This window comes from Melanerpes formicivorus, unplaced genomic scaffold (assembly GCF_026170545.1).
Source record: "Melanerpes formicivorus ecotype bairdi unplaced genomic scaffold, bMelFor1.0.p_v2 SCAF_4, whole genome shotgun sequence".
Taxonomy (NCBI): Eukaryota; Metazoa; Chordata; class Aves; order Piciformes; family Picidae; genus Melanerpes; species Melanerpes formicivorus.
The window spans coordinates 33,840,122-33,854,089 of record NW_027142356.1 but is presented as its reverse complement, the minus strand read 5'-3'; the positions used below and the strand labels follow the sequence as shown (position 1 = coordinate 33,854,089).

The following is a 13,968-nucleotide window of genomic DNA, read 5'->3' as shown; positions in this document are numbered from 1 at the left end:
CAGCTTGTATTAATTTTAGGAAGGCATCTTTTACATTAAACACCTCCACACCTGCCTTTGAAATCAAAATGAAGCAAAAAAGAACTCATTATGACTGAGGAACCCAACACAACTCAAACTATTCATTTGGGAACAGAAATAGAGGAATGATAAAAATGGGGGAGGGCGTGTTTTGGTTTTGTTTTGGGTTGTTGTTGTTGGAGGTTTTTTGTTTGTTTGGGGCTTTTGGTGTGGGGTTTGGTTTTTTTTCCCCTTGAAAAATTATGTAAAATCATGTCTGAAAAAGTCACCTCTGAAAAATTGTGCATCAGTTCACTCATATGTCAAAATGTTTTACTGCCATGATCAGTTCACCTAATTGAGCTGCAGCCTCATTAGTGCGTCTGAAAAAAAGGTCAACTACTCCTCTGAATCTGCAAAATCCTCTGAATCTGCAAAAATGGAGTTTGACTACAGGGTAGAAGTAACATGGTTAGATCAAGAATATGTAGCACAGATGCTGACCTTATACACAAGTACCACCTTGTCTCCTCTAACCTTCTGCAGCTAGTAACAGCTTAGTGCCTTTAAAAGTCACATTTCTTTTGACAGGGACAATATGTTGAAGTGCAGCTGCTTACTACAGCCCTGACAGAACAAAGGGGTTGGACAGCATCACAATGGGATTTACATCTGCAAAATCTTATAGAATGATAAAATCATTTGGGTGGGAAAAGACCTTAAAGATCATCCAGTCCAACCACTAACCAACTCTACCACGTCTGGTGCTAAACCGTGTCCCTAAGCACACCACATCTCTGTGGCTATTAAACAACTCCAAGGGTGGGGATTCAACCCTGGGGAACCTGTTACAGTGTTTGAGAACCCTTTCAGCCAAGATATCCAGTCTAAACTTCTCCTGGTGCAACTTGTGGTCATTTCTTCTCATCCCATCACTTTATACTAAAAAGAGTAGACAAACACCTATCTCACTGCAGCCTCCTTTCAGGTAGTTGCCTCTTTTTCTCCAGGCTGAATAACCTCAGTTCCCTCAGCTGCTTCTCACCAGCCCTGTTCTCCAGACCCTTCAGCAGCATTGTTGCCCTTCTCTGGACCCACTCCAGCACCTCAATGTCCATCTTCTACTGAGTGGCTCAAAAATGAACCCAGTACTCAAGGTGTGGTCTCACCAGTGCAGAGTACAGGGGAACAATCACTTCCCTGGTCCTGATGGTCACACTGTTCCTCATGCAGCCCAGGATGGCCACCTGGGCATGCACTGGCTGATGTTCAGCCAGCTGTCAATCAACACCCCCAGGTCTTTGTATGCCAGGCAGTTTCCAGCCACTCTGCCCCGTGTCTGGATAATTCATGAGGTTGTTGTCACCTACGTGTGGAACCCAGCACTTGGCCTTGTTGAATCTCGTACCACTGGCCTTGGCCCACTGATCCAGTCTGGCCAGGTCCCTCTGCAGAGCCTTCCTACCCTCAAGCTGATCAACATTACCTCCCAAATTAGTGTGATCTTGATGGAGAAAATCCTCCAAGCATAATACTACTATGTCAGCTCAGAACTGCTTCACAGAATCCACAAATAAACTTTCATTTTCAAAAGATTTCTGCACTGGTTTTCCCCACTCCATCTCTCAGCACAAGCCAGCTCTTTTCCTTTCCACTCAATTCCTTAAGGCACTGCCTCACAAGGCAAGAGACCGCAAATAACGTGACTAAGGGAAGCTGTGCAGCCAGCTTTGCACCAGATGAATTCTGATCTTCTCAGTGCAGGCAATAAGCTGAGTTTCTCACCATTAACTAGCTGCCATTTGAGAGGAGTGATGTTATCCTTGAGGTTTCTGCCTACTCTCACATTAGGATGAAAATGGCCCTTGGGTTTCAAAGCTACCAGGCAAATGGCAGAGGCAATGTAGAACTCACAAAACTACGTAATCTTGGTCTCCTCAGGAAGCCCACAAAAAACCAAATGCTCTGTCTGTGCTACTGGAATTAGTGCAGGCAGCACTATACACCAACCCATGTGGCTTCCAGAGAGACACTGAAAAGGGTGCAAAACAGGAACTGGAGCAAGAAAAACTTGAGATCCTGGATGCCCCCTCCTTAGCCAGGTTGGTTAACGCCTTGAACAACCTGGTCTAGTGGGAGGTGTCCCTGCCAATGCCAGGGTGGTTGGAACTAGATGATCCTCAAGGTCCCTTCCAACCCAATTCATTCTATGAATTGGCTTAAATTCTGTGTTCCATACATTTTTGCATGTAGATGAAAGCATTGAGCGTACTAAACCCTGCAAAATTGTGGAGATGGGTAAAAAAACAAATACATTTCTCTCTTCCTAGAACAGACATAATCCCCAGTAGCTGGACCTCCTGAATGAAAAATAATCATTACAATAAAAAGTCCTATGAGGCCAAAAGGTAATCTAATTGTCTCCTTTGAGGGAAGACACTGCATAAGACATGCATGACCTCAAGGTTTGTCCTTGGTAATAATATAATTAGAAGATCTGTTGCAATTTCAAGTGATCTTTAGGCTAAGGCAGTCAATGTTTAGGTCATACACATTAGAGAAGATTGAGAATGTTTTCAGAACACAACTTGAAAAAGAAATACATGCCAGCTTCTGTGGTTCTTTATTGTACTGTGTAGGGAGTCAAACACTTCATGTTTCAAAGTCAGTAAGATAAGAACCTCAGCTGCAGAGAAGGGAATTTGTTGAAAAGAAGGATTCTGAAAAGAATCTCAGAAAAAAACAAGCAATGGTAAAAATCAAGGAACCCTTAGAATCAATAAGGTTGGAAAAGACCTCAAGGATCATCAAGTCCAACCTGTCACCCAAGACCTCATGACAACTAAACTATGGGACCAATCCCCTCTTGAACACCTCCAGGGATGGCGACACAGCCACCTCCCTGAGCAGCCCATTCCAACGGCTAACAACTCTCTCCGTGAAGAACTTTCTCCTCCCCTCGAGCCTAAACTTCCCCTGGCACAGTTTGTCTTCCAAAGACTGGGAAGAGAATAAATAAAAGGAGGAAGCCATGGAGTGTAACAACAAAGACTGCTAAAAATCCATAGGGTGTGGTAAGAAAGGACAGTGGAAAAGAGGACAAGAGTGAACCTGGAGATACTGAAGGGTTATACACACACACATGAACTTGAGGGGTAGTGATTTACTCTGTGATAGAGAAAAGAATTATAGCAACAGCCAGAACTACAATCTTGCAGCCAAAAGGCACAGGTTTATGCAAACACAAACATCTGCATGAACCTTAATCTAACTGGCATGAGCAACAACAGTCATGAGAAGCTGAAGCACAGCCTCGGTGTTACCTCTTCCAGCCCAACAAAGACATATATACACAGCCTGCTAAGCCAGCATCACTGCACCTGTGCTTCTCATCTTGATAAGAAATCATGTCAGCATGTTGCAGTGCAGCAAGACCTTTGATTGCAGCACTGATGTTTCCTGTCCATGAGACATCCTGGATTTACTGCAATGAATTTGTACACCCACACAAATGTCACCAGTAGCATATATTCTGACTGGCTGCCCATTCCATCCAGATAACTGAAGTCCCCTGTGGCTTTGCAAAGCCCACGCTGAAGCCTCTTGTTACTTTATCTTGGTTACAACAGCTACTGCTCAAGCTTTCTAGATTAAGTCTGCCTCATCTTTGCTGTATAATTGTCCTGCACCAAGTCTTTTCAAATCTGCATAGACATAACCCAAGTGAAGATGGAACAGGCACAAAGGAAAATGAAAGAATTTAGCAGCAGCATAGAAGAAACAATGAGAAGGCTTGAGATTCTTCCCTGTAAAACAACTTGTCTTTCAGTAAGTTTCCTGGCTTTATCTAATCCATGCATATATCTAGCCAAAAAAATGCTCTTTTTGTAGGTTTTCATTCATTTCAAGTATTGTGCTACTACCACACCACACTTAGGGAATCTATCAACCCTCCTTATTGGACAGTTTGCATCATCCCAGGAGGTTTTTAAGGCCAGGCTGGATGTGGATCTGGGCAACCTGATCTAGTGTGAGGAGTCCTTGCCCATGGTGGGGGGTTGGAACTAAATGATCCTTGAGGTCTCTTCCAACCTTAACAATTCTATGATTTTATCTTGTGATAGGAGATACACAGAAACACACAGCACAGTATCACAGTATAACTTAGGTTGGAAAGGACCTCGAGGATCATCGAGTCCAACCTATCAACACAGACCCCATGACTAGCACAACCAGGGTTCCTAAAGAACTCACAGCCTCAAAGGTCAAGTAGGACTGAGGTGAAATACAAGGCATATTAAAGTTTTCTACAGACTGAAAACTGGGGTGTTTTTTGGGCAGGGAGCAGATTAGATTGTAAACTACAATGTGCTAACTCCAAGGCTCTTCATATAGAACAACACTGCAGAGCAGCTACCACCTGGTACATCCAGACCTTGTCTGAAAATCAAGTGCAGACACCTTACTAACTGTTCAAGGTTAGGACATAGCTGATGACTCCTGAAGTACTCTTTGCATTTATTGTTCAAATATAAACATCCATTTTTATATTATATTTGAATACATTTCCATACTTTAAACTACATGAAAGTAATTCCAATATTTTAATGCATTCCTGGGTGAAATGAACCAGACACAATAATCTGCATACTAGGGTATTTTTAGCTTGATATCCACCATGCCTCCAAGGCCTATGGACTGTTGCTAAAGCACCCACAAAACGTGATGAAAAACCAAATCTCTTGCTAATAAGCTTAAACTTGCTATACAAGAGCCTGCACAGCTGTTGGGAAAATGTAAGAAGTGTACAAATGCAGAATGATGACCACAGCCTCAGGAATGTAGGAAAGTTAACAAACAGCAGCAACAGAGGAAATTGAGGAGACAAAAACCAGCATGAGAATTCCAGCCTCACTGGCTTAGTAAACAAACATCCAGGCTAATGCTGGTTACAAACACCACACAGGAGCATGATGTGAACAGTGTTACAGCTGACTAGCGCCGATCCCCAAATTCAGATGACCTGCTTGCATCTCTGATGCAGCCCTGTCAAAGGTTTGGTACTAAACTTGGAATTTGCTTATTCCTTATGCCACCAGACTAATAACAAATGAATTCTACAGTGGCTTTCCTCTAAATGAATCATGCCATGATCTAGAGCTTTCAGACTGACAGAGCTGATCTATATGCTTTTCTACCTGTGCTACATGAAGTGGCAAGGAGGAAGGATGATTGATACACACAAAGCAGTCAAGTTGCTTCTTTCACTTCATGCTTTTAGGGCTTGCAACTGTGCAGTAAGTTACTGAGAAGTGAAGAAATAAGGAGTGAAGAAGTAACTCCTACAAAAAGTTTGCAATAAGGATTTTTTTCCATAGGCACAGTTTGTTTCTAATGGAGATAACAGGGTTATTATATGGGAAAACAACCCCTTGACAACTACACAGATGAGTGTTGTGGTTTGGGGCTTTTTCCCCCCCCCATCAAGCTAATATATAAGAAGCTGTATTTTAGATCAATGAAACAACAAAAAAAAGAAGACAATTTAATTAAGCTCTTAACATCAGAAACAGGCCAGCTGTTAGGCAGGCTTGCATAGTCTGCCCATCAGCTTATACATTCTTAACAAAGGGAGTGAACAAAACATGATTTAAGTACAGTCTTCCCCATGAGACTAGAGATGGAGCTAACAATACAAAGCAATTGCCATTACTTATTAAGTTGCACCAACACTGAACTCAAAATTCATCTAAAATATTTATTTTCGAGCATGACTGTAAGATGCTAGCAAGAATTACAAGATAAGAAAGGAACTGCATGTAACTCTAGATGCTACAGATGATTAAGCATGTACTAAAAACATACTTCAAATTTACTAAGTTCAAACTCTACATGCACTTCCTGTAGTATACAGGGGGGAAAAATAAAAAGCAACAAGAAACCTCCAACCCCCCCCCCCCAGTTCTGTATAGACTTTTCACAGCCCCTAAATACATATCTGCAGCTCTCCAGTTCCACAAAGTGACAAATTAGTTTTGTCATATGTAAATTCTTCTCCTACAATCAAGAGCAAATGTGGGGTATTTTCAGTCTATACAATTTCCCTCTTGAAACTGCACGTCTTTCCTACACTGATTGCCTTGCTTTGGTGAGAATATCCTATCTGGGGTAATGCTGCACATAAAAATTTCACATGGTGAGAAGATGTTGCTGAAATGGAAGGTGATGTCCTGTATCATATCTATTATCCAGTGACATAGCTAGCTAAAAATTCATACCCGAATACATTACTTCAAACAGGACCTCTTCAGTGCTATGCTATTTGTAGCTATAGAGTCGCTGCAGCAGGATTTGCTGCTGTTCTGAAGCACCAATATGCAGGATCTCCCTTCCCTGTAATTGCAGGACTTTTGCCATTCAGTGATAAAAGCAAATACATTGCTGACTCCTAAGCAATTTTACCTTGAACTTTTGAAGCATATTTAAACCATAAACAATTAGTGTTTATATTGAGGATTATTTTTCCCCTCGTCCTAAATGAATTCTTCTCTTCGGGAATGCAAAACACTGGAAGTGCTCTAACTAGATTGATCAGTCTTTAAAAGGTTTTATTAAACAGTGCCCCCTTTTAAACAGCCATGCTTCCTGATCACTGCAAAGCTCTCTTAGAAGCAGGAAAGCAAACACCATAAAATTGACTTGAAATGGTAAGTTGCCATGCACTACATGCGCTATAAAACAGGAAAAACAGTTTCAGTGAAGAATGGCTGACTTGTGCAGTAAAAAGGAAGTTAATTAATTAAAATGATAATTAAGAAAGATTAACCTGCCTAATTTACAGCTGGTAAACACCTTTCATTAATTTGGCAGTTTCATCTTTAGCAGTGATATGCAAAAGAAGGACACCAAGACCTATCTATAGACACTAAAAACTTTTTAAGCTAGGTACACAGTTTAAGGTATCTGGGCAGGTAACTGCAATCACTTCAAAGCACAAATTGATTGGTTTCAATAGAGGAAATGTTTTTTTTTTTCCCCTTCAAGTTGCATATGCCTAAGAAAAAAAATACTAATTTCTTTTGTAGTCCAAGTATTTTTCACAGCTTTATCTTTATCTGTAGAAACATATGGAAATATCAGATAAGGATCACAAGAAGCTTTCATTATCATACTTTTCTGCTCACTGGCATGGGACTAATTCTCAGCATAATTAAACAATTGGTGTCACTTCAAAATGATTTAGAGAGCATCCTGTAAGACTACCACGTAACAGACAGTACTTTGTTCAGAGCAGCATCTACTTGGTGTACCATTCAAAACACAAGTGACTGCATTCACATTAGCACTTCATTCTCACACTGCCTGCAGTTACCTTTTAGAAAAGTCCTAGTAAGCACACAGAACCCCGACTGGAAATCGTTTTCTGCCTGTGATGCACAGCAGCTGCTAGCTCTCTGAAGCATTTCAGCCTCGAATAAAGCCTAGCCTAGATATATGCATGCTAGCTGTAGACATGCAAGGAAAAGACATTGCTCACAACAGGAAAGTAGTCATTAACCTGCACGAACTGCTGTCCGATTCATTTTCTTCTTCACTTGCTCTATCATCTGCTTCTTGTCTGTCAAGCCAACGTGCACCTCCACAGTCTTCTGCTGCAAATTCAAATGTAGGGAGTTCTGAGGTGGATGCCATTGGCCAGAGAGGCGAATTCTGGAAATCCTGTTGGCTGGACCTTCTGTAACCAACTGATGTTAAAGGTGGGTTACCTGAATCTAAAAACTTGGCAGCAGCGGTTGTTACATGTTGTCCTCTACTCCAGAAGTCTCCCTGGTGGTTTTCAATTGCGGAGGTAGGGGCTGACGCCTGATGACCAAACCACCTCCATCTGATTTTTAAAATCTGCTTCACGTCAAACTCTTTACGAGGACCAGACATCCTTAGTGAAAGCCAGGGATCGTCTAGGCAACAGGGTAAGAAGCAGCACGCATAAAAGAAGATTTGTGCACCCAACCAAGACAAGAGAAACACATGCTCTGGCTGTCTGTGGCAAGTAGATTTTCTACAGGAGAGAAGAAAGCACCGCGTTCACATGAAAAAAAAAAAAGGAGCTTCTTCAACTGTAGGTCGTTTGAATATAAACAAAAGGCAACAGACAGTGAAAAATCCTCAGATAAAAAGAGGAGGTGAAACAATCACCTCAATCAGGAGAAATGCTAATCAGTTTACCCTAAAAGCTCCGAGGCTGTTTCTGTTGCTCCCCTCTGACCATTAGCTTTCAAAACTACCAAAGAGTATTCATTAAAGCCCTTTCAAGAGCTGAATACCACCCCCTTTTCTTAAACCACAAATGACAGAGAACGTAATTCCTGTACTGCATCTTAGAGTCTCTGCTTACTCTGTTAACTCTTGCCACTACAGAGCAGAAAAAAAAACAGTAAAAAAAAAGGCAAGCTAAAATATTCCTGCACTGCTAAAGAATAAATTTACAGAAAAGGCTTTAAACCAATCCAAGAATAACTGATTATGCTGGAGAGAAACTGAACTGTAAATAATTCTTTTTTTCCATTACAGGACATGCACTAAGTCAAAAAAGGACAAGAACAGCCTGGAAGGCTCAAGGGACTAGTAGTGGGTTATAGAGCCTTTCATCTTGATGTGCTTTGATTCAAATCTAGGTCTGCAATAACTGAGAATTTCTGTCTGAAATGAGCTAATAGCTTCCATTCACTTAGACCTCACTAAAAGCAAAAGGAAGAAAAAGCTAAGCACCCCCTGCAAAACAAAAAGCAAAAGACAACTTCTCAAAAGGCTTCTTTCTAATCATACACAATCAGTTGCTCCAGAGAGGGAACACAGAGAGATGCCTACTTTTGAGACACAATTTCCTCTAGATTAGTTATTTATGTAATGTATTCAAATAGCCAACGAAAGTTTTCACTTGATTGAGGAAGAGAAAGCCAAAAGGACAAAAGACACAACGACCAATTTACATTTCCTATGAAAAACAGCCCGTTTCCTCCATGGCATATGGAGCTAGTTAGGTATAAAACGCTGAGCCTCTTTCCAGTCACATGCAGATAGCAACGGCAGTTTTAGAGCAACAAAGCAGCCCTGGCTTTTATCAGTCCCTGATAAACAGATGTACGATTTCAAACTTCACAGTTCAGTTAGTCTGTTCAGCTCTCCAGCATACACATGCAACAAATTCATAACAAGTGCTTCTTTCCTACCTACAGTTTTCATCAAAAGTGAAAGTCACTCTCTCTCAGATTAACATAATGAGCTCCAAAATAGAGTGATCTTGTAATGAGGGTACCTGCAGAGCTCTGTAACACAGGTTATAGGCAGAGTCCATATGAAAACTTAAACAGTGCCCAATTTTACCGCCCTCCCGCACCCCACCCCCAAAAAAACCCCAACAACAGCAACAAAAAAGGCAAACACTCCATTTCGTACTCAGTGCCAGAATTAAATCATGCTTTCTGGGAAACCACAATGCTGAAAGGGCTACTTTTAACCTGAAAAGCTCACCCATCATTGCTCAGAATACAGTTATTTATGAAAGTGCTTCTCACAAATGCCAGTGAAGCTCATTTCTACAGAAACAACTTTCCAGCTGTTCTCTGCAAAGAGGTGCTGCATTTCAGGGTATCTACCTTGCCAGCAGCCTGTCCCACAAAGAGCTTTATACCCAGGGCATTCAAAGCATGAGCAGAAAACAGCTGAAGGTACTTGGAAGGTGAGCTGCCTTAGCAGGTGAATAAACGTCTTTGCTGGGGATTTCATTTAAACACAACCAAGGAACTGTTTAAGAAGGATGAGGATTGAATACATCAGAAGTGTACAGAGGTTTAATCAAACTGGTATGAGAAGCAGAGCCTACCCATCCTGTGCCCAGACAGCTAATGGTCAAAATCTCACGTGCAGTGTTCAAACACCATCAGCTGTGGAACTGCAGGCTGGGTAAAATTAAAATACAGCTTAAGAGGTAAGAATTTTTTTTTAAGTAGTCCTTTTGTTATCCTCTCCTTACAGTTTTGTGTTCATCACGGGTGGAGATGCAGGGCAGCTAAATGGTTGGTGCATTTGGTAATGTTCAGCAAAGCTGTAGTACTTCAGTGACCCATTTAACCAGGAAAAGGAAGCTTTGACTACCTTTATTTCTGCTGGTATGGGAAATCCATTATACATAAGGACTGACCTGGATTCTCTCTCTTGCATAAACAGACTCATTTAAAATTCAAACTGTCCCAGTACAACTCTGCTAAGACAATGGCAGATTTGCCGATTCTAGTGCTTTTTCAGCACTTTCTCCTGACTTACTGGGAAATGCAGCCTAATTAATGCTGTGCTTCAGCTGTGGAGCTCTGGGCTCAAACAGATTAGACAACAAAACGTGCTGTAGTTTTGACCAAAACACAAAAGTGTTTTCCAGTTGTTCTCACTTTTTTATCTAGATTATACAACCCCTTGCTCCTCTGTACACTCTCCCAAATTACAGTTCTAAGACAGAATGCAGAAATATCTGAAACGTTTATCTGCTCCATATGAATTAGATACACATTTGTATTATGTGCAACTTAATCCTTCATTTTACATTGACAAAATTGCTCAGAAGTAGTTGAGGGTCTGTCCTTGTTCTGGACAATATTTATTGCTATGAATAATGCCAATGGCATCCTGGCCTGCATTAGGAGTAGTGTGGCCAGCAAGAGCAGGGAAGTCATTGTGCCCCTGTACTCTGCTTTGGTTAGGCCACACCTTGAGTACTGTGTCCAGTTCTGGGCCCCTCAGTTTAAGAAGGACATTGAGACACTTCAGCTTGTCCAGAGAAGGGCAACAAGGCTGGGGAGAGGCCTTGAGCACAAGCCCTATGAGGAGAGGCTGAGGGAGCTGGGATTGTTTAGCCTGGAGAAGAGGAGGCTCAGGGGTGACCTCATTGCCCTCTACAACTACCTGAAAGGTGGTTGTAGCCAGGAAGGGGTTGGTCTCTTCTCCCAGGCAACCAGCACCAGAACAAGAGGACACAGTCTCAAGCTGTGCCAGAGAAGCTTTAGACTCGAGGTGAGGAGAAAGTTCTTCACCGAGCGAGTCGTTCGTCATTGGAATGTGCTGCCCAGGGAGGTGGTGGAGTCACCATCCCTGGAGGCGTTCAAGAGGAGATTGGACGTGGCACTTGGTGCCATGGTCTAGTCATGGGGTCTGTGTTGATAGGTTGGACTTGATGATCCTCGAGGTCATTTCCAACCTCAGTTATACTGTGATACTGTGACATAGCCTTTATCAGGTCCCCTGCTGGGAGTTAACACACCTTTTGTTCATCTCAAATGATGAACTGTTAGGACTTCCACTTACTAGGACCACCCAAATACCATCTTTGGACTTTGTGTTTGGTGGTCACAAATCCAAATGCCCACCCCTAATATGAAGCCTCTCATCCTATCTCTTTCTAATGCTCTTATATATTTCTGATAAATCTTCTAAAAATGTAAGCAAGCATTCTGAAATAAGTTTTTCATTTATTAAGGCAAAACCTTTCATTTAATGAATAACAAGAGTTCTTACACCCATTCTAGAGAATAGGTCTGGTGAGGAGCAGCTGTGGGAACTGGGATTGTTTAGTCTGGAGAAAAGGAGGCTGAGGGGAGGCCTTCTCATTCTACAACTGCCTGAAAGGAGGTTTGACCCAGGTGGGTGCTGGTCTCTTCAGTATCACTAAGGTTGGAAGAGACCTCAAAGATCATCGAGTCCAACCTGTCACCACAGACCTCATGACTAGAGTAGGGAGGACACTACTGCCCACTGCAGGCTTGAACTCATGACCTTCCCATTAAAGGTCTTACGTGCTACCAACTGAGCCACATCCTGGCCATCTTCTGCCCAGTAACAAGTAATGGAAGCAGAGGAAATGGCCTCAGGTTGCACCAGGGGCAGGTTTAAGTTGGATATGAGAAGAAGCTTCTTCACTTAGTAGGGTTCTCAAACACTGGAATAGGCTCCCCAGAAAGGTGCTGGAATCCCCATCCCTGGAGGTGCTTAAAAGCTGCAGAGATCTGGTGCTGAGGGCCATGGTTTAGCACCAGACTTGGCAGTGTTAGGGAATGGTTGGACTGGATGATCTTTTCCAACCAAAATGTTTTTATGACTGTAGGAGTTTTTCTGACCTCTGTCACTGCTGCAGATGAATAGCCATTTTCTCATTTGTGGTGCCTGATTGCAACGTTTGATATGCAGGCAGGTATTTGGGGACAGAAATTTGTTCACTTTAATGAGGTGTGTAAGCTTACTGTGAAAGCTACTTTGAGAACTGTGATTTTGATCAGAGCTTAGGAATATCATTTAATACATAACTTCCCTCACGTAAGCAGCTCCACAAAATAACAAATTCCTGCAGTTATCAGTGGGGGATAGCTTCCCAGATTCTGCATTGTGAACAAAAGGAAAACATTTAAATGCAAATAGCTAACACCAAAACCACAGCACAGCAGCTATATAAATTGCTCTTTTCAGGATCTTCCAAAGAGTTTCTCTCCACAGAGATATAAAAATGCTTAATCTTTTTTATCAACAAAAGACCTTTACTGCCCTGACATTCTTTGACATTATGATAATATTTTTATGCTGAAGTGCTAAAGGAAGAGTGAAATCCAGAATAACTAGTTAAAATTTGTGCATTTTAACTCCTAAGATACTCCTACTGTATATTTTCATGGAAGATACACTCTAAATAATAAATACATCACTGAAAAGCATGGGAAAATGATATCAACAACCAAGATCTAAGCATTTTTATTCATTATGACTTTTCCTTTTTCACTAGAATGTCAGTTAAATGTTTATGGAATACTTTTTTGAGGCACTTTGAAGATTTGGATCTCAGTGGCACTTTTCATGGCCACATTTTTCCTGTCACTGCTATGTTTTGGCTTCAGAAAAACTGTCCCCATTCGTTTTCAGGGCACCTCAGATGTAATATTTTCAAGGTGTTTATTCTCTTAAATGCATTTCTAATTATCCATTTTAAAAATGAAGATCTAGGGGTAAAAAGGCTCAGCTAGTCCTTATTAATGATCCTTAAGTGCCAAGTAAGGATGAAAATGTCAAAGTAATTAAAAAGTCTTTTTTTGACTGCAAGAGCTGTTTCCCTCTTGGAAAAAAACCCCCACTACTCAACAAAAGTATTATGTATAAAAAGATGTATTTTAGATATAGCTAGACTCATCGAGATGTGTTAATGCAATATATTATTGCCAATGCATAGTGATCCTAGATATGGACTCTAAAGCATAAGAAGGGTTCACTGACCATACGATGTTCACCAATTAATCATATGCATGCTTAGAGCATTAAAAGGTATGCACTGGTCAGGCTGCACCTCGAGTCCTGTGTCCAGTTCTGGGCCCCTCAGTTTAGGAAGGAGGTTGACTTGCTGGAACGAGTCCAGAGAAGGGCAACAAAGTTGGTGAGGGGTTTGGAACACAAGGCCTATGAGGAAAGACTGAGGGAGCTGGGGTTGCTCAGCCTGGAGAAGAGGAGACTCAGGGGTGACCTTATTGCTGTCTACAACTACCTGAAGGGAGGTTGTAGGCAGGTGGATGTTGGTCTCTTCTCCCAGGCAGCCAGTACCAGAACAAGAGGACACAGTCTCAGGCTGTGCCAGGGGAGGTTTAAGTTGGATGTTAGGAGGAAGTTCTATACAGAAAGAGTGATTGCCCATTGGAATGGGCTGCCTGGGGAGGTGGTGGAGTCACTGTCATTGGAGGTTTTCAGGAGGAGACTTGATGGGGTGCTTGGTGCCATGGGTTAGTTGTTTATGTGGGTTGGATTGGTTGTTGGGTTGGACACGATGATCTTGAAGGTCTCTTCCAACCTGGTTTATTCTAGTCTATTATTCTATTCTAAATTTAACTTTTTAAGAAAGAATCTTAAAACTTTATTCATTTGAGGCATTAAAAGAACTGTTTAAAG

General features: G+C 41.7%; 1 protein-coding gene across 5 annotated transcripts in view; it reads right to left on the bottom strand.

Annotated features, from left to right (window-relative positions):
• KLHL5 (kelch like family member 5) overlaps window positions 1–13,968 on the bottom strand; it is a 68,949-nt gene that overhangs the window by 40,070 nt on the left and 14,911 nt on the right. Inside the window, exons 1-3 of one of the 5 annotated variants that reach the window (XM_068137568.1) lie at window positions 9,231–9,295; window positions 7,767–7,958; window positions 7,559–7,652 (exon numbers count right to left, since the gene is read on the bottom strand). The exons of 3 other annotated variants lie outside the window; for them this stretch is intronic. In XM_068137568.1, the coding sequence (XP_067993669.1) occupies window positions 7,559–7,652; window positions 7,767–7,958; window positions 9,231–9,243 (299 nt within the window). In that variant the 5' untranslated portion in view covers window positions 9,244–9,295. Of the gene's footprint in view, window positions 1–7,558; window positions 7,653–7,766; window positions 7,959–9,230; window positions 9,296–13,968 lie in introns of those variants that run through there. One more of the 5 variants, XM_068137572.1, reaches the window with a different exon arrangement.